Source organism: Falco biarmicus, chromosome 7 (genome assembly GCF_023638135.1).
Source record: "Falco biarmicus isolate bFalBia1 chromosome 7, bFalBia1.pri, whole genome shotgun sequence".
NCBI classification, from domain to species: Eukaryota; Metazoa; Chordata; class Aves; order Falconiformes; family Falconidae; genus Falco; species Falco biarmicus.
In genome coordinates this window covers 21504760-21524746 of record NC_079294.1, presented here as the reverse complement: position 1 = coordinate 21524746, position 19987 = coordinate 21504760, and the positions used below count along the sequence as shown (strand labels likewise).

Below are 19987 nucleotides of genomic sequence, written 5' to 3'. Positions count from 1 at the left end.
ACTTTGTACTAAGCATGCAAGAAAGCCATCTCTGAGACATCTTATCAGTATGCTGCACACCAATGCATATGCATCCAAATGGCACAAACGGCCAATTAATTATATCATTGGTCAGGCAGACTATTCAAGTGGAATTAAAGCATCTAATTAACTTTCACCAACAACATACTGAATTAAAGTTGAACTACTAACATCATTATTAGAAGCCACAGTAAATTTAAAGATCAGATTTAAAGGCAAGAGTCTTGCAAGCAGTTTTGATCTTGAAAACTCCTTAAGGCATATTCCAGTTTTCCTTCTTGGTAGTAAGCAAGTGCAGACAGCCAATTATGCCATCAAACACCTTTTTACCTTCTATAGCCACACAAACACTGAACATCCCATGCTTTACTCCTCAAAAGAACAAGAAACAGTGTTAGAGAGCACACAGACAACAGTGTTCAAAGCTAAGCAGTTACTTTAGGAGATTAACCTAACAGGTTAACTAACACCTGTACCTGATTTGCCCATGCAGACCTCCAACTTCTGAGTCCTCAACCCTGTACAGTCTTCCACGGTTCTTGCACTGTAGGTAAAGTGTTGTGCATTTTATCTACATGGCATGAGGTAAAACCTGTTTTACCTCAAACTGCTGATGCACTTCTGCACTGTGCAATTCTGGAAGTCTGACTTGGCTAGCTCCCCATTTTAGTGTCAGAGTATCCGATTCTTTTCTTAAAACCCAGACTCTTACAGAAGGGAATACTGAAATTCTTCTGGGTTTAGGAAAGGCAGGTCCTGCTCAACAAACCTGATCTCCTTCTGTGACAAGATGACCTGCCCAGTGGATGAGGGAAAGGCTGTGGGTGTTGTCTGCCTGGACCTTAGGAAAGCCTTTGGCACCATCTCCCACAGCTTTCCCTGGAGACACTGGCTGCTCACGGCTTGGACGGGTGCACCCTGCGCTGGGTTAAAAGCTGCTGGACGGCCGGGCCCAAGGAGTGGTGGTGGATGGAGTTACACCCAGCTGGTGCCCGGTCACAAGTGGTGTTCCCCAGGGCTCAGTGCTGGGGCCAGCTCTGTTTAGTATCTTTATCGACGATCTGGACGAGGGGATCGAGTGCACCCTCAGCCAGTTTGCAGGCGACACCGAGCTGGGGGGAGTGTTGAGCTGCTGGAGGGCAGGCAGGCTCTGCAGGGGCATCCGGGCAGGCTGGACCCGTGGGCCGAGGCCGGTTGTACCAGGTTCAACAAGGCTCAGTGCCGGGTCCCGCACGTGGGTCACAGCAGCCCCACACAGCGCTACGGGCTGGGGGCAGAGCGGCTGGAAAGTGCCTGGGGGAAAAGGGCCTGGGGGTGCTGGCTGACGGCCGGCTGAACGTGGGCCAGCAGTGTGCCCAGGTGGCCAAGAACCCAACAGCATCCTGGCTTGTGTCCAAAGCAGCGTGGCCAGCAGGACAAGGGAGTGATCATCCCCTTGTACTGGGCACTGGTGGGGCTGCACCTTGAACACTGTGTTGAGTTTTGGGCCCCTCACGGCAAGAGGGACATTGAGGTGCTGGAGCGTGTCCAGAGAAGGGCAAAATGAGACTCAGACTTATTGCGCTCTACAGCTACCTGAAAGGAGGCTATGGCCAGGTGGCGTCAGTCTCTTCTCCCATATAACAAGCAACAGGACAAGAAGAAATGGCCTCATGTTGAGCCATTTGGATAAAATGGATTTTAGGATCCTAATATCCATAGATTGGATATTAGGAAAAATTTCCTCACTGAAAAGGTGATCAAGCATTGGAACAGGCTGCCCATGGATGTGGTAGAATCACCATCCCTGGAGGTGTTTAAAAAAGGCATAGGGACATGGTTTAGTGATGGACTTGGCAGTTCTGGGTTAACAGTTGGACTTTATAATCTCAAAGGTCTTTTTAAACCTAAATGATTCTATGATTCTGCAGTGGGCTTCTCAGAGAAGGTTTATTCCTAGCCTAAAAAGGCAAAAGTACCCCCAGATCTCACTTTTGGAATGCTTGGCATTCAGTAATATTTAAATAATTCAAGTTAGGAAGTATTTCCTAGATGTTTTCCATTGTTTCTCCTCACACAACCACAGCATAGCTGCATCCCCAACACACACACCTCCAGCTACCTCTTCCTGCTGAGTAAAACACCCAAGGTTGGTGTTCTAGATAAGCCAACCATTCCTTGTACAGTTAAAGCCACTAGAGGGCATTGAAATCTATTCTGAAAATAGGATTCAGTCTAAGACAGGCCTTGCCCTATGCTTTATAGGGGAGTCAGAGACTTTGGTACTGGCTTTCTCTACTCAAATTCCTCTGTTCACAGGGATCACATCACCACTTGCATATTCATGCCTAGAACCACATGAAAGACGTGTCATGTTTATAACAACTGTCTTAATGCAAGATTTGAGCCTTTAGCTTATCTCAGCAAATTCACCTCATCAAGCTAAGGGTTGATGTAATTTGTATCTTCCAACCCTGGCATACCACTAGGTACATTGGTCAAGTTTTTGCCCTCTCATTAAAATTTTTTGTAATTTGGAAGGCAGAAAGTATCCCTGAGTATTCTCTTCCTCATCTGTCAACAGCAGTCTTCTTTTCTTCTAGGCTAAGTTCAACATTGTTACATGTTCCAGACCTACTTTCCTCATTCCCATCAAATGCCTTGTTCACAGTTGCAGGGTGAATACTTTAACATACATACTGTGTTTACATAAACCCATAACAGATTTTCACTTTTATGTGCTGCAAACCTAAACACAGAGAACTGAAGGCAACTGACAATCCTGCATTCAGATTTAACAAGCAACAGACAAGCAGAGAAGCCCTGCACTCAGCTGAATCATCTCACTGTTCTATTTCAAGCAAGTACTTAAAATATTTTACCATGGAGAATAAAAAGCACCTGTCAAGAACCTTGCACAGGTTGGCCATGGGGCTTAATAGCAAAGAGAGTATACCATTAAAAGCCTAAGAGAGTAGTGTGCCCTAGCTAGGCTAAATTTAGTTCATCACACCCATACCTCAGGGCTCAGAGTTTCCTTCCCCTATTCAGACAAAGGGCCTTCTCAGGGTATACTTAGGGCCAAACCCATCCACTAAAAACCTCTTCAAAATTCAGTTTCTAGTGCACTACAGATAACTCTTCCAGGTTCTGAGGAGCCACATCATCCCCTCAAGTGCTGCTCCACATCCAGTGTGAAAACAGCTTGCCCAGGGCATCATGCAGCAGCAGCAGCATAACTAGTGTGATACAACCACATTATTGCAGGGGTTGCGTCTTGCCCTCATGTAGTTCAGTAAGTAGAAGTACAACATGACAAAGCGTGCCAGTTTAAAGTATCTCCAGGTCATCCATCCAGCCCCTTGAAATCCAGGCATTACTCTTATCAGACCATAGGCATGTTTTCTACAGTCATTGGCAAAGGTGGGCACCCTTGCAGAGTTCCAGGTTGTTTACATGTACTTTTGATCTACCCGTCATCACTATACCAGCTATGCAGGGAAAGCTTCCAGACAAGTGGTAGGATAAAATCAATTGTATGTCCCAACCTTGGCATTATAAGTTATCAGATCTCTGCTGGAGAGAGGTATAGTTTTCTTTTAGCAGGTAAGTTCTTGTAGATAGCCAACGTGGATGTTTAAAGCAAGCCCAGACAACTCTGCTGTTCAATTATACCTACACTAGGTATAGCATAGGTAGAAAGCTTTGCTAGCACAGGACACCAGCAAAGCATTCCTGCACAGGCTGGCTGTCAGGAACTGCAGTATCACAAGGGCTCCTGTAGTTTAAAAGCTACTCTACTTCCAAGATATGTTAGTGCTTCATCGAGGAGGCTAGAGCTGTCTAGACTGGCTTCAGTAACTGTCCTTCATCCAGACTTGACCACCAAGGCAAGTGACTAAACCCAGCTTCAGCCATATAACTGTGAGGCAAAATTTTAGCATCAGTCCTGCCACAGGAGCGAGTTGTCTGGCTGTAGCTCACAGCAGGCCAAAGCAGCAAGTTCAACACATAGCTGGGGAATCAGAAAACATGCTCAGACATGAGCTTGGAAGACACAAGCCAACAGTATGGAGACAGCATAAATAACTGGAAACACAAGCTGATACAGCTCAGGAGTACCCAACTAAGCTTGTTGTCTGTTGCCCTTAATTGCTAATCATCTTAAGCAGCGGTGCTTCTACAGCTAGGACAGACCATTATTTTTTTCATAAATTGCTTTACATTACTTAAAGCTAGTACTTTCCACAAAATCCTGCCAAAAGGCAGTAAGCAATGCAAGAAAGGAAGTACAGTTATTGCTGCTTTAAAGTGTAAGGTCAGTAAGTACTTGTGAATTACTGCAGTGGCATAGGCTTCATAAGGCTTTGAGAAACTATTTGGTAAAGGCCTAAAACCTCTAATTAAAATGTTAGAGAAGTTGACAGATTCTGGAAACTTAAAGGTTTATTTCTATCCTGTTTGGAGACTGATTGTGACAAAACTACTTTTGCTGTCCAGCAAAAAAAAAAGAGTATTTAAAGACAACTATCAGAAAAAGGTTTTAGCTTCAAGTAACAGTAAAAAAACTTGTTAAGAGATAAGAAGTGAAATTTTGGTCTTTGACATACAGGATATTTAAGTAGATAACCTAGTATTCGGGCAGTAGCTTCTCTGATGCTACTTCTGTTCAAGTATTTCGTATTCCTCTCCACTATCAAGCACAGAGCACTAGCATTGTTATATGTCAAGTTTCAGCACCTACAACTTGGACTCCAAGAGAAGAAAATTACAAGTTAAAAGTGCTGTAAAGTTTCGTCATGATCCTATGTCTCAATGGATAATGGTAATATAACTCTAAATACGCTTTTTGCTGTTAAGGGCCAAACACACTTTCATCAGAGAATTGAAGCATGGGGGCTTGTCCACACCCAAGGATGCAGAACACCAGATCCAGATGTTACAGAGACACTCCTGTAATTTTCCCAGGTTGAAGTTTGTCAGGAGTTACAATATCTGACACTCCTCTTGCAGAATTATTCAGTACCAGTAATAGCACTTATAAGTATTAAATTTGTGTTCTCTTCCCCTTCCAGAAGGGTAAGATGAAAAGCCAATCCCTAGGTTTGAAGAAGGGGAAGAGTAGAACAATCAATACTGAAACTACATTCACATGGGAACAGAACCTGAAAGTGCTCAGTCAATTTGAGGCTACATCTTAAAAAAAAAAAACAAAACCAAACACTGAGTAGAATGTATGTTAGATTAGATCTCTGAATTTTAGGTGCACTGGCACCTTTCACAGCAAAACCATATTCAACCTCTGTAAGAAACTCACACCACCTTGAAAAGGACTGAAGCAGTTTATTTCAGGGCACAAACTGTTTGACTGAGGTGTGAGCTCCATGTTGGTGGTACTTCCAGAAGCACGGGCACACCCATTGCTGACTCTGCTGGAGTCTTTCCAGGCCAAAGCAGCATTCCTTCTTCAGCCTGGTCTGACCAGCTGTGTTGGGTTTACACCGCAACGTCCCGGTAGCAGCATGGTGCTGAGGTGGCCTCTGTGAGAGGCAGTCAGGGCCTGCCCCATGCTGGACACAGCTGGTTCCACAACATAGCCACTGCAGACCAAAAGTGAGCCCATCAGCCAAGCTGACAGTGCCTCTGAAAACATACTTAAAAGACAAAAGGCCACACAATGGGGCAGGGGGGAGGAGAAGCCAGAGCAGCTGGACATTTCCTGAAGGAAGCTGCAGCCTACAAGCCCATGATGGAGCAGATTTTTTTCCTGGAAGATTGCAGCCCATGGAACGAACCCATGTTGGAGCAGGGTAAGAAGCGAGGAGGGGTCTGGAAGCTGGGCAAGGTCAAGCAACCACACCAGCCAGGAAAAAAGCAGAAACATTTCCAGTTTGCAGATTCTAGGCAACATGCTCACACTTCAGCTAAGAACTGTCCATGCCATATGGTCCTGTGGGTATTAGTGTCATTAGAGGCGACTGTTGCATAAGTCAGACCTAAGAAATACAGGGATAATTTGGAACCTAGAAAGGAAACTTTCCCTGGAACATATGAAGAAACCAGCAAATAAATCAACCAAGGGAAAGAATGGAGAATTAAGTGAACTCAAGTGATTAATTACAGTTCTGTTTAATCTTGTCACATTGACTGACACCAAGTCAGAGGTTCTGAGCCTGCCCATCTTTACAGGAGACCTGTTGACCTTTGAGGCTGATAAAGAAACATCTGCCTTTTTTCTTTTCTTGCCTAAGAGCTTATATTGCAATTACCAGAGTGGATTCCAAGCTTCAACTAAGACAGACACTTGCCAGTTATTCGTTCAACCGCTTTAGCAGCTTGTAGTGTTTGTTGAATCACTGCCATTTGAGTTTTAAAGTGGGATGACTTTATAATCTTACTCAATTTCCAAAGACTTCCCCCAAAGGGAAAAAAATCACACTTAAAGGGAAGCTTCCTACAAAGTCAAGCTCACTGTCTGAAAGCAGTAGGTCCAGCTAAAACAGTTCAAGCTGAGCAGCCTCTACATACAGCACTAGATTTAACATATAGATGTTGCCCTACAATACATCTAGAAAGATTCCCAAGAGAGTTATGCATTCTAGCCATCAGCTGAGAACAAGATGACCCTGGGTACCATCAGCTTTCTCCCCAGAAAAATACCTAAAACAGAGGCATGTCTCTCCCTAAACCAAGGGGAAAACTTCCTAGTGCTTTCCCTTCACTTCAGCGATCTGGAGCTCCAAGCCAAGTGCTCAAGATGAATAAGCAGCGCAACAGCAGCTTGACAAGAGTTTCAGTTAGAGGTGATATTGCAACCCAGGAACTGCTTTGTCAGCAACAATAAGGACAGAGCTGGGGAATGAGGAAGAAGAAAGTACTCTCTACTCTTCGGGAAAGAAATTCTTCCTCAGACCCTGTCCCCTGCCTATTTTAAGAGGTTTACTCTATTCAGAGCCATCAAATCCTGATTGCAATTTAGTACTGGGCATTAACTAAGCAAACTTCATCAATGTCAGCATTTATAAATGCTGTCTTCAGTTAGTATCTTGTTGAATCCACTAGTGACTTCATTTAGATGCTTTGTGTAAACAATGCCTAGCACTGGTGTCAATTGCCTCACAACAACAGATGCCAAGAGTCTTGTATTTTTACATCAGCATCTGCTAGTGAAACAAAAGCCACTAGCAAGTCTCACTAAGGCAATTTTAAGTAAGTATGGTTCTACTCATCTGAACGCTGGCATGAGATTTAACAAGATTACCTCTTCTCACTTTATCCTAATTGGTTGCCTTAGGAAACACATGGATATGCAAGAACATTAGTCTGCCATACAGTGAAGAGTAGACATGCTTGTTTTAGGTTATTTGTGGTAATCCCTAGGTTTGCTTTCTAGTAAATATTAACCCGAGTCAAGCCAAAGATAACACCCTATTTTGTCCTCTTAATCTGAGGTGACTGCACCATGTCTATCATCAGCCCTCTGGCACTTCCTGAATGTAAATGCTTGTATTCTCCATGGTTTCAGAAAAGTGAAAATCATATTTAGCTTTTGCTCTGACACGCTGCACTTATTCATTGCACTGAAAGGCTGGTTACATCTCTAAACCTGAGAAGACTTTATTAAAGCTGAACAAACTGAAGGAAAGCATGTCAGGTAGAAAATTTATTCTGTTTAACTTTATTTACTTGCCCCAGTGATTTCCAAAGAAAAACATGAATTTCTGAAGTTGGACTCACCTTTGCCAGGAAGAAGGCTTCAGCAAGAACTACCAAGTTCAAACTTTTCTCCCACTCTCCTTGCCTTGCCTGAAGAGGTACACACAGAGAGTACAAGTCTTGGAGGGTGTGGAGCAGAGTTTGACAGGAATCCAGACATAAGGAAAAAGCTAGTCAGAAGCTTTTAATCTACAGCTGTTCCGAAGGTGACAATATTAGTGAGCAGGTTAACTTGGAAGTAGTTATAGTGGAGGCTCCCCACTTAAGGTCAGATGTGGACATTTTCTTACAGAAAAGGAACAGTGAACTAAGAGTTGCATGGGACACCTGACAAGGTACCAAGTTTAACAGGAAGAACAGTTACTGTGATAAGATACCTATGGTTTTTTAACATAAAGAAAAAGAGATATTCCTTTGGAACTCTGTATTCTTTGCTACTGAGAAAAACCTGCTGACAGCTGAAGTTGGACTTTTGATTTGGGGCTGTTGTTTACTCAGAAGTAAAAGTGTTACTTGTGGTTTTTAAAGTTTCAACTAAAATCAAATCCTTCTCTTTGCAAATTGCACGGGATTTTCCTGCTAAACTCTTCCCATCTATTCTGGGGCAGTGGGGGGAAGTCCCTGGGTTATGTGAAGCAATTGTGGGAGACTTTTTGGTTTGAGTTTGTCTTCATGCCAGCAGAACTAGAAGCGTATCTTGGAGACTTGTAGGTAAATTATTAGAGTTCCAGCAGGAACTTTAAAAAAAACTTCATTTACTTCTGACATGCACTAGCTATTCAAGCTAGATCAGAGCCTCAAATCTTTGGGCTGAAAATTTACTTGTCATACAACTGGGTCAATTCCAGAGGTACTGAAGGGCAGGTTTTAAGAATGCTCAGATTTACTCAAGTATGGCAGATTTTTTTCCCTCCCACGCAGTTCTAATTTCATCACCAAAAAACCCTAGTGTTCTAGAAAACATACTGAGTTTTTCTGAAGTTAACTCTACAGTCAAAACTCAATTTGGAAGTTGGGACTCTCTAATTACTTTCATGCAAGAACCATGCACATGAACCAGGATAGCTTCATCCTCCTAGGGTAAGAGCTAACATAGCTACACATTATAGCCGTTTATACACCAACAGATTTTACAAAACAGAGCAGATGAGCTGAGCTGATTTGTCCTATGGGTGCTTTTACATCCAGAGCAGAAATCTGCAAGACATAACACTGGAGTATGTTGATGAGCAACAGCTAGCTTCAGTTCCAATAACGCTGCCAAAGTGCTTCAAGCAAAGAAGCACTTTTTCTTTTGTGGTGAAAAATAGATCAACTTCTTTCTGTTCCCAATCCAACTAGTTTGCAACTCCTTCAGGTACCTATTGTTCACAGTAAAAATCTGGACATTTAGATTGTCTCATGGACAACTAAGGATGAAAACAAGAAAAGCATCAGCGGCCCTAGTTTCACACTGATTGCTTCTCACTCCCCACCCTATTCACCCTCAAGAGGTACCTATACTAGTGACATGGCAGAAGTTGAACTAGGCTAGATATTTAAAGCTCCATCAGCCACCTTAAATGTAATCACAATTTTCAGGGTATGCCTAACTGGTAGGTGAGCTGTGAAGTTCAGCAGAGTTGCTGATTTTTAAGTTAGTAGCTTAAGTGACAGCTCAAGTCCAGCAGAATACAAATATTTTTTTTTTGCCAACACACTTGTTACTTCAGGGAAACTGAAGGGAGGAAAAAACCCAGCAGCCTTGGAAAAACTCAAGTCTTCAACAGCTACATCCACTAACATCCAGACTACTTTGGAGCCAAGTGGCCTGCTTCAGTGTAAGAGTCCTCGACTTAAATAAAACCACCACCAAGTTGGAGCATAAAGCACTTTCAGAGTTCACTGAGAAGAGAATGTTCAGCCTCCTGGAAGTTCCTGAAGATGAGCATCCAAAAAGAAAGTTTGGGCTGACAATCCCCCATACTTCCAGATAATCTGTTTAACCATCATATATATACATACTTTGCTAGTGATAGTGTATGTCCATTTTGTAATTACCTGTAGAAGTTGCAGCTACTACTCCTACAGTTCAGGCTCAAACTAGGAAGAGTAAAGTGAGTGCAAGACCAGTTACTGCCACAGAGAACAAACATGCTGCCTCAGTGCAGTAGAACATCTCTGGTTCCACAGAACACCTAACAAGCTAAAGCCTACAGAACACAGCTTTGACTTCAATCCTGCACTCAAGTCCATGATTCCTGCTCCTAAAAATACTGGCTGTACCTGTGTAATAATAAAGAAGGAAAGACAGCTCAGACACTGATAACATCAGACAAATGCTGGTAGCAACCCTGATAAAAATTCATAGCAAATTCCTTCAATATGTACCCCCTTATGGAAAGCATGAGCTACTCATTAGGTAGCACAGTCACCACTGAAATACCTTCTTCCACCATTAGGTATTACTTATTCATATAAGCAGTAGTCACTTCGCCACCACTTCAGATTTTACCAGGACAGTATCTCTAGAATAACCCGAGGCCTTCAGGTACAGCAACCAGAAGCACAATTCTCTTACAGTCAAGGAGTAAATCCATGGAGTTGTACACATGTGCAGTGCACTTATCCTATTCCATGGCAACCACTTTCAGAAGCTACTTTAAGGCTCTAGCAGGACAGATTTCCACATATGCCTGAAAATTATGCAAGATATCAGATGCATTGTATCTAATTGAGGACAAATAACACCACCACCAGCAGCACTGAGAATCCAATTGGCTATGGTTTACTACAACAGCAGGAAGATACAGCAGCAGTGCTGTATTAGTGCCTTACATCAGATGCCTCGCCTGACAGAACTCCAAAGCACTGGAGGTAGATTGGAGGTATTAAGTCAAAAGGGTTATCTACTTTTGCAACACTTGCCTGCTCACTTTTAAGAGCAGAAGAATAAGCCAAATGCAAAACTCCAAGTAGAAGCCAACGAGAGTTACCACCATTCTATATGTTAACTAGAGTCAAATCAGAAGTAGTTACTTGGCTCAGATGGAAACCCCTTTATCTGGCCAGTATCCACAAACTCCAACTCATTTAATATCCTCCACCTGGAAATTACACACAAGAGCTTCTTGGGTTTTAGTTCTTAACTTGCACCTCATTCCACCAAGTATCTGTTTAAGTCTAAGCGTAGACTGCATGTAAATCTGCTTCAAAGAAATGGGAAGGGAAATGGTTTGATGTACCAGCTAGAGTAAGCTCTTTAATCTTCATTATGCTGCAACAAAAGATTATCATCTTATCTGCTTCTGTCTAGTGTGTATCTGGTACACACAGAAGCATGATCTAGAGATAGCGTACATCTGGACACCTTTCCTAGGCATGTGCCCCTGTTGTACGTTAAAGGGTAACACTACTTTTACCAGGTATTTTCACCTGAGAATGCTTCCTTATCTATTTGATGCCTGGTTCACTCCCCCTCTATACCAGAGGTAGCCACACTACTGCTTCTGCAACACAAGGAGCAGCCATGAGTCCACTCAGTTTCATGGTAGCCACAGAACATAATATTTTCACCTTTACATTAAGACTGTATTGGATTGTTTTAATATGCTGGAGTGTCAAAACCTTAAGTATTAGAATTACAACTGAAGGATCAGATTATCTCATATTTTAGATTTTGTATAACCAAAGAAAAAGTTCTTAACCCAATATTCTGGAACTCCACAGGAGTGTAGAACAAGCACTATTCCATGCATCACAAGTCTAAGTATAGCAGTTAAGCTAGTGGACTTAATCAGAAGGTAAGAGTCTGGCTTCCCCATGCAACTTAAGTGATTGATCTTAGTCACAGAACAGGGATGGAGAACATTCTTTCACATTCCTTTTGGTCTGTGACCCAGCTAATGGTAACAGAAGAGTGGTAGCCAAAAAAAACTCTGAAACAGAATCTGCCCACTAAGTGTTTGGAACCTCTCCTCCCTATTTGAGGATCAGCACTTCCCTCTGGATATGATTCCAACTATCATTAACTGGACCAGTGGCCAAGAAAAACCTCAGAAAAGCAAGTTATTTCATCTGTCCTACTTCTCCATCTTCCTTATTCCAGTGCACCTTCCCTTCCACTTCCTATAATTCTATGAAAAGCCCGCCCATGAGAAAGCCCTCACCTTTCCCACCCCCTCAACTGCAGCTTTAATCAAATGTCTTAGTGGCACAGAACAGCAGGCTTTTTGCACTCTGAAAAGGGTGAAGGTACATTCTTGCACTTCGCCATAGGACTCAGAACAGGAGAAAAATGTTAAGCCCATGCTCTTCCAGCAGTGGATCAAATTTAACTTTAGGCCAACAAGGACTGCTGTGTAGCCTATTAAGCCAGTCTCAAATAGATTCAATCTATGCCTTGCACAGAAAGATGTTGCATGCAGAAAGTCTGCTTCTTTCCCCCTTAGCCACCCCAAGTCAAAGTGGGCAAAGCAACCCCATTTACAGAGCCACAGCACATGGTTCGGGTCTGTACTCAAGTACTGAGCAGTGTGGTACTCCGTGGCACGTTTACTTACTGTCCTGCTCACATTCATTCGTGTTCTTCACCCAGAGGCAGTAGCTGCTACTTAGGAACTCCAGCTCCAGCCCAGGAGAGGAGTCTGGGTGCCCATAGCAGAGCAAGTTAACTGTCTACATGCACCAGTTTCTGTACCACTTCATCTGCATGGAAGAGTCTGCCAGCAGCACCAGTGGGTAGCTTGTCTAAGCTTTGCTGCAGGACTCTACTTGACAAAACCCTGCTCCAACCTTTAATGATGCAGCCCCTGTTCCTGGATTTCCCCATCTCTGGGCACAGGCCTTGAAAGGGAGCACCTAAGTTGGCTCTCATTTCACACCTACCACTCACTTCCTCACTGCACAGCCACATGCCACTCCACGTGAGAACACCTGTCGGTGGGCTCTCAAAAACAGCTAGCTTAGCCACAAGCCAGTGGGGGGCAAAAATGCACAAATCCAACATGCATGCATGCATGTCCTCCCTGGCAGGCTACAGCTGGGAGACACCAGGGAAGAATTTGACAGTGCAAGCAGTTGGACACTTATGGGGGCTTCTAGGCTACTGCTCTGAGGACAGAAGCACAACTGCCCCAGAGAAGCCAGTATGAGAAACATCTGGCAGGATAGCCTTCCACCAAGGCTGTTACTCCAGGCTGTCACTGGCACCTTAACATCATCCTGTCAGGCCCAGGCCAGTCTTAAGGCTCCCCTGGAAGGGTCACACAGTAGAATTAATCCCTTCAAAAGCCAAAGCTTCCATTTTTTCCATCACCCCCGCCCCACACTGTAGGGGCTGCACCTCCAGCATACACAGGTAGCACAGGCTTCCCTCAAAAGTAATTCTTCTAGGGGTGAATAACAACCATATTTGTCTCTTCAGTTTTGCAAGGAATAGCATTTGTGAGTGGGCAGGCCCGCTATACAAGGCTACCTTTTCCTCACCAAACAAGCAGATGATTCTTCTCTAATGCTTATGAATATCACTAACACCACCTACAGTGTTAGTGCAGCATCCCACAGGAGCCTAAGTTGCACCAGGAGGCTACTGTGATAAGGAGAAAAGCCATCCAGGTCAGGAAGCCAGGAGCCTGATTTCAAGGTAAGGCCTCATCCTGAGGGAGCTGTCTGCTCTCAGGCTGAGGAGCCGCCGATAGCCTATGTAAGTACACATACAAAGAGCTCCTTTGTATGGTGGGTGGTTGTTTTCACTGCCCTGAGTGCAAGCATTACACTCTGGTGTGACTAGCTACACTTTCTTGTTACTCTCCTACAGCTACAATGCCTAATAAAAAAAAAAAAAAAAAGCAGCAAGCATTCTCGGTCATCACCAGAAGGGTTTCGGTGCCAGAATACCCCCTCCTCGTACCTACAGGCAGTAAAGCCACCACAAAAAGCTTCGCAGGGCTCACATGTAAGCTGCTAAACACAAATCTTAACTGCTCATGTGAGCTAGTCGTAAGAGGGAGACAGTTACATACCACATTCATCACATCCTGGTAGTTTCTCTATGTAAGCAAACGTCTCACACTGACCTCACACCTTACTCTGAAAGCTCCAGTGCTGAAGCGATTCACCCATAGCAATGATAGTTTTCAGTGCTGGGGCAAGAACTTCACAAATGGAAGAGCTTCTCACAAACAAACACAGGAAGCTTGGAGTCCTACAAAAGCAACAACAGTAGTTAAGCTTGTAACAACAAAAAAAGTAGGCTTCATAGCTCAAGTCACAAGTTTAACATCCACTTCTCTGCTAGAATTTCACTTGATGACAAAGCAGTAAACTATCACCAGCGCACACCAAGCTTAGGGCTCAAGGTCTGCTGTGCCACAAAGTCCCTGGGTGTTGCGTCAGTACCAAAGACCTTGTGGCAGCTGCTGGGGCGCTCTGAGAAGAAGCCATCACACTGTCGAACAGGAGGCTAAGCGTGACAGCACAGCAGTCTTCAGGGATGAGCTTCAGTTTCACCTGTATTGCCTCTGTGTTTGGGTTTTGTTAAGAGCATGAAGTTTATTGTGTAATGCTTAACTACACTGTCAGATGTGCCAGCCCCAGAAGAAGCAGGGATTCAACAGCCAAGTAGGAGACAAAAGGAGTTTTGTTTGTTTGGGGTTTTTTGACATAGTTATGTCGCAATTAGTTTGAGATGGCAGGATAAGAACATCTAAGATACTTAAACAGCAGTGTTAATATTTCAGAGCTACTCTACCACTGAAATGAGGTTTACAGTCATCTTACCAATTGCTTCAGGCCATTTGGAAATTAAAGAAGCCAAGACAGCATCTGCTCTGCACTGATGTCAGTGAAGATTACCTTAACACATGACTAGTGCTAGAAACTTGAAAACTAGTCCAAGAGGTTACCATTGTAGGTGTTCTACCAGCTACAGGAGCTTGCTGTCACCACCAGAAGAAATACACAAGCAGTTTCATCGTTTATATCAAGTCTTTTGGTGGCCAGAAGTCTTTCATTAGCAGCAGAGGTCATTAACATGAGTGAAATATTCTCATAGCCAACTCAGAAGCTCAGGCAGTTAAACTCCCAGCTCTAAGAGCACACAGAGCAAGCTAGATCCTACAGTGTTTCCCCATTTAGAACAGGGCCCACTGTTCCAACACTAATATATGGGAACATAATGTTTTAATACTTCTCCACACAAGAATTAATCCTGTTCCTTAACAGTTGCATAATGAATAAAAAGCAAATCAGATCAGTTTCTGTGGTACACATCAAGGAATTCAGCTGTCTAACATTAAAGGTCTAAGCATGAACAAGGAGAGGGAGAAACAATTAGTATAGCTCTACATACAATTAGAGTTTTCACTTAGGCAAGAACATCTCTCAGCCAACCGAAACAGAGCACCTGTAACAAAAAGCTCTTTGCCATAGAGCAACAAGTCTGTCATGTCAGGGGATGCTTTTGTGAAGACTTGTCTTAGGATACTTATTCCTTCATTAAAATGAGTCTTTCCAACAGTAAGGAAATCTAAAACATTAGAGTGCTTCAGCTGTAACTTATCAGTGTAGACCTTTGCAATGCAGAGTGATGATTAAGCTCAAACCAAAAAACAAAATTCAGCCACTGAAAACCTACCCTAAGTTTCACTCTTCTGTTCTGGATCTCCTTCATATGGAGCCCTCTGCCCTGTATTTTTATAGTATGCCCTTTTCCAGTTTCTTCCCACCATGAAGAACACAGTCCCCCTAATTTTAGTAGAGCATGTGCAAAGATACCTGCTTTGTGGAACGCTCCCAGTGGGGCTGCAGTGAGAACACAGGCTCCTTGGCACAAGCTGCGATGCTTCTTGCTCCTCCTGACAGAATGGCAAAGCTGCAGGAGCCTTTCCAGCATTTTTTATCAAGGTTCTTATTTGGGGTTCTAGCTAACAGCCAGCTGCAGCAGGGAATTCCCATTGCTCTATAGCACTCCTGTTTATGCACTAGAATCTGTGTGTAGCTTCATAATTTTACTATCTACTGCCTTCCCTTTACAACAGCACTGAACTGGAAGGCCCCCCACATCTCCAGCTAGCATGCCTTTCAAGGAGGGATATGGCATGTTTCCATGCATGAAACTAGAAAGAAAGTTATAGTGACTGTCCTGCCCTCCCCTCCCATTTTTTAGTCCTCTGCAGTCACTGGGAGGTACAGAACCCCAGCCTTCCATAAATCCAAGCCCATCCCTAGGACAGCTTTTGACTGCTGCAGTCGCGTTCTGCTCCTTCTGCAAGCACCCACCATCTTCTTGTGCTAGTATTTGTCATTACTGCCATCAACAGCTCCCTGCCATAAATGGAGCAAGTTCTTAACGGTCAGGGCATTATAATCAAAAAGCAGGGGACCTATATAGATCTATCTTTCTAAACTAGAAAGACAAAGGTCAACATTTATTGTCCAGATGGGAAAAAACAGAGTGGCACAATCTAATGTGCTATGAAAGAGTACTGTTCAAAAGCACCACACAGTAGGAGATGCAAGAGCCAGCCCAGTCAAACTCCCCATCTATCACTTTGGGGTCAAGGAGGAGAAACAGCTAGACCTGGCTTGTCACACAACCCCAGATCTCATACCAGCAGAGAAAGAGAGGCACACAGGAAGAAAATATGAATAGAAAGTAAAGCCTGATTATCTTTTTCCAGAAGCCAACATCCTTCAGACAGAAATTTTCTAAGTACAGCCAGCTGATCACTTCCACAGGGCTCTTCAGACCTACAGGAGCAAAATTGACCAAGCAATTATGTAACACAGCAGAAGCTTTTCTAGAGTCTGTCAAGTGAGGAAACAAGTCACACAAAAGCCTTGGATTTCCAAGTTATTTCTAGGACACCAAAGATACTAGACTTACCATGGAGCTTCAATTGGACAGTTGTTATTAACTGTTAGTGGGCCACAGCATACAAAAGCCAGATGTTTCCTACAGGTCACTAACACTTCCCAAGTCTAAGGGATTCATGTCACTGCTCATACTTTCACTGTAACAGGAAACAGCAAACTTTGTACATCTTTTGAGAGCAAGGAGTACCTCAGCAGGCCAGCAGATACTAGCTGCACTTGTAATTGATTTTGGTATTCAAGTAATCATCTTTAACTACCCTCATTTGGAAGTTTAATCCCTTATTGGCACAAGAGATGTAGATACACCTATTGCTCTCCAATACCCTTAGTTTTTCATCATTTTCAGCAAGCAATAGTAAGCCATACTCTTCTGCCTTTGTATTCAGTGACAGTGCTGGCTGCCTAGCTTAGCAGCAATACTACAGTAGAAAGAGGGAAATGCAAGGAGAAAGATCAGGAACTTGTTTCAAGCATTATTGCTGCACATTTAAACTCATTGAGTAGGATTAAAGACTGCTGTTTACCTTTAAAAGCACTTCATCTTGCAAATATTATCATTCTAGTGCTTACCATACAGAAAAGAAAAAGTGGGAAAGGGTAAATATCACACCTAGCAACTGAACACCTACAAGATCAGACCCTAGAACTGCAACACTGATCCCCCCATCCAGAGAGGGTTCCTGACAGGAATATGTTCTTGATCACAACTCAGCATGAGACACGCTGGTGTAAGATGGTAATCATCATCAAAAAACGGTTAATAAAAAATTTCCTTGTGTACATTGGAATCCAAAGTATGGCACCTTTGTACTGTGACAACCTTAGTGGCAATGTCTAACCACAAGAAGAGATGAATCTCAGGGACTTGGATCAGTCAACATGGTTGCAAATGAGCAAATTAAACTCTCTACCTTCACATGCACTTAAGCATGACAATTAGAAGTGTAATAAGACAGGCCTCAGAAGTTAAACATCCTGGAAGTTCACAGCCTTCCCTTTAAGAACTCACAAGTAGACATTGGTGCTCACAGCTGACATTCTGCCCCAGTCACAAAGGGAGAAATAGCAAAGTCAGAGAAACAAAGTCAGCTCACTTACTTGAAGCAAAAAGTACATCAGTAGTCCTTTGTATTTTGTTTTCCACTCTCCTGAAGTAGCTCCCATTCCAAAGACGACACAGCACAGGGAGCAATTAAACTGCCTTGTAAAGTACAGTACATAAAAATGGCATATATGGAAACTGTTTGACAGACAGGGTCATTGTGCAATTATGCACTGCAATCAGTATTTTTTATTTTGTTCTTTGTTTCAATTGCTTTTCATTAAAGTATTCAGATACCAGTGCTGAAGAAGGGCCCTAGTCATCCAGCCAGACTCTTACTTATCACCTCAAAGCTCTTCTCCATTTGGCACCACTCCAATTTTGAGGTTTACGCTTGATATCAGGTAATACAGATACAAACATAAGCACCCCTATGTTTCCCCATCTTTTAAAACATGTCTCCAAGAATTTATGGCACACACTAGTTCTGATCTGCCACATTCTAACAGCTGCTATTACACATCTGGCCATAAAAGAGACTACACAGCACTGCTCAACACAAGGACACCAGTACAGCCAGTACACTTTCCATAGCTCTGAGAAGCATTTAATAGCCATCATGGTCAAGCGGCACTTCTATTAAAAGACTAGAACATTGCACTAAAGCACCTTATTGTTATACTTTGGCCAAGCAGCGATTCCAAAGACTCCTGGTCTTGCCTAACCTTGGCATAAGTTAATTAGGTACCACATTTCATAGCCTTGCAGACTGATGGGTCAAGAACACACATGGGCAATGCATCCAACACGCCTGCAGAGAGATCAAGTTTTTCCACTTACCCAGAGCCATGCTTTTATTGCAGCATTGGCTGAAAAACGGCTACTGTTTTGCAGCTTTATAATTGAAAGCTCTCATGCTACTCCGTAGCGGTGCTGCAGTGGTAACATTAGCTCACTGGGAGGACCATATTTAGAAAAGATGTTGGGTTCTCCCCCAGAGCAGTGTAATAGTTTGGTAAGTGAAATTAACAGCCCCAGTAAGAGTCAGACATTGTCAGATTAAAAAAACAGAGCTAGACTCCTACAGGGAGAAGTCTGGGCTGAAGGCATCTAGCTTTATTGCAGGGATTCATTTATTCCCTACTTGGGAACATAAAAAGAGAAAAAGTCCTAAAGCTATGTGCTGGGAACAGGAGCTACATTAAATGCAAGACGAGCAATATAAAACTACAGCCTGCCAACCTCCCCCCCCGCCCCACTTTTTTGTCTGCAATAAATACCAACAAGTTAATACCGATGCATATACTTGGCGCATTCAGCCGGTACCCGGCTTTTAACGAGCGGGGAGGCCCCGGCGAGGGTCCGCGCCCGCGGGGAGCCGGGCCCGGAGGCGCTGCGTGCCCGCCGCGGGGCGGGGGGGGCCGGGGCTGCCCGGCGGCCCCCGCCGGGGCTTCACCTGCGGCGCTGACAGGGCGCGGGGGCGGCGGGCCGGGGACAGGGCAACCTGCCGCGGCGGGCCGGGCGGGAGAAGGGCTGCCCCGCCGCCGGGGCGGCGGCTCACTTACCCGGGGCCCCGTGGCTCGGTGGCCGCGACCCTGAGGCAGATGCACCAGCAGCAGCGCCAGCAGGAACGGGCGAGCCCCCGCGCCGCGCCAGGCCCGCGGCACCATCGTCCCTCGGGGGGGGGGGGGGCGGCGGGGGGAAGGGGGCGGCGGCGGGACGGCGGGGCTCTGCGGCCACCGGAGGCGGCTCTCCCGGGCGGCCGCCCCTCAGCCCGGCGGCGGCGGGTCCGTCGGCGGGCGGTGCGCGGTGCCCCGGGCCGGCTCTGCCCCCTCCCGCCGCAGCAGGTTACCCGCCTCAGCCATGGGGATGCCCGTTATAAAGCCGCGGCGGGGCGGGGCCGGGCGCCACTGACTGCGGAACTCGCCTATCGCAGAGTGGCCGCCGCCGGTCGCAGCCAATAGCAGGGAGGCAGGGCCTTCCGCCCCGCCCCGCCGCCGCTCCGGGGCTCGAGGCGGGCGGTGCAGGTTGGCCCCGGGCGGCGCGGTGCTGCCGGCGGCCGGGCGAGGGGCCGGCACCTTTCCCGTGCCGCGGCCCCTGGAGCGGCCGCCGCGCCCTCAGCGGCTGACGGGGTGCGCGGGCGCCAGGCCGCTCGCTGGGGGGCTGCCGGCCTCCGCCGACCGTCCCAAACCCCGGCGGGGCAGCCTCGGCCCCAGCCCCGCCGCTGGCCCTGGCGGTGACAGCTGAGACGCGCGGTCGGGTCGGGCCAAGGAGCAAGTAAATTTGGCACAGGGAATTCTCTCGCGGTCTGCGTACCGTTTTCCTTTGGTTTGGCGGGCTTGGGCCAAGACCACTGTGGGAGCAAGTCCGTGT

General features: G+C 45.2%; 1 protein-coding gene across 5 annotated transcripts in view; it reads right to left on the bottom strand.

Moving 5' to 3' along the window:
• SMOC1 (SPARC related modular calcium binding 1) overlaps nt 1-19462 on the bottom strand; it is a 134431-nt gene extending 114969 nt beyond the window's left edge. For all 5 annotated transcript variants that reach the window (XM_056347093.1, XM_056347094.1, XM_056347096.1 and 2 more), the window contains exon 1: nt 19180-19462. In XM_056347093.1, the coding sequence (XP_056203068.1) occupies nt 19180-19284 (105 nt within the window). In that variant the 5' untranslated portion in view covers nt 19285-19462. The remainder of the gene's footprint in view (nt 1-19179) is intronic.
• Between the last annotated feature and the right edge of the window lie 525 nt (nt 19463-19987).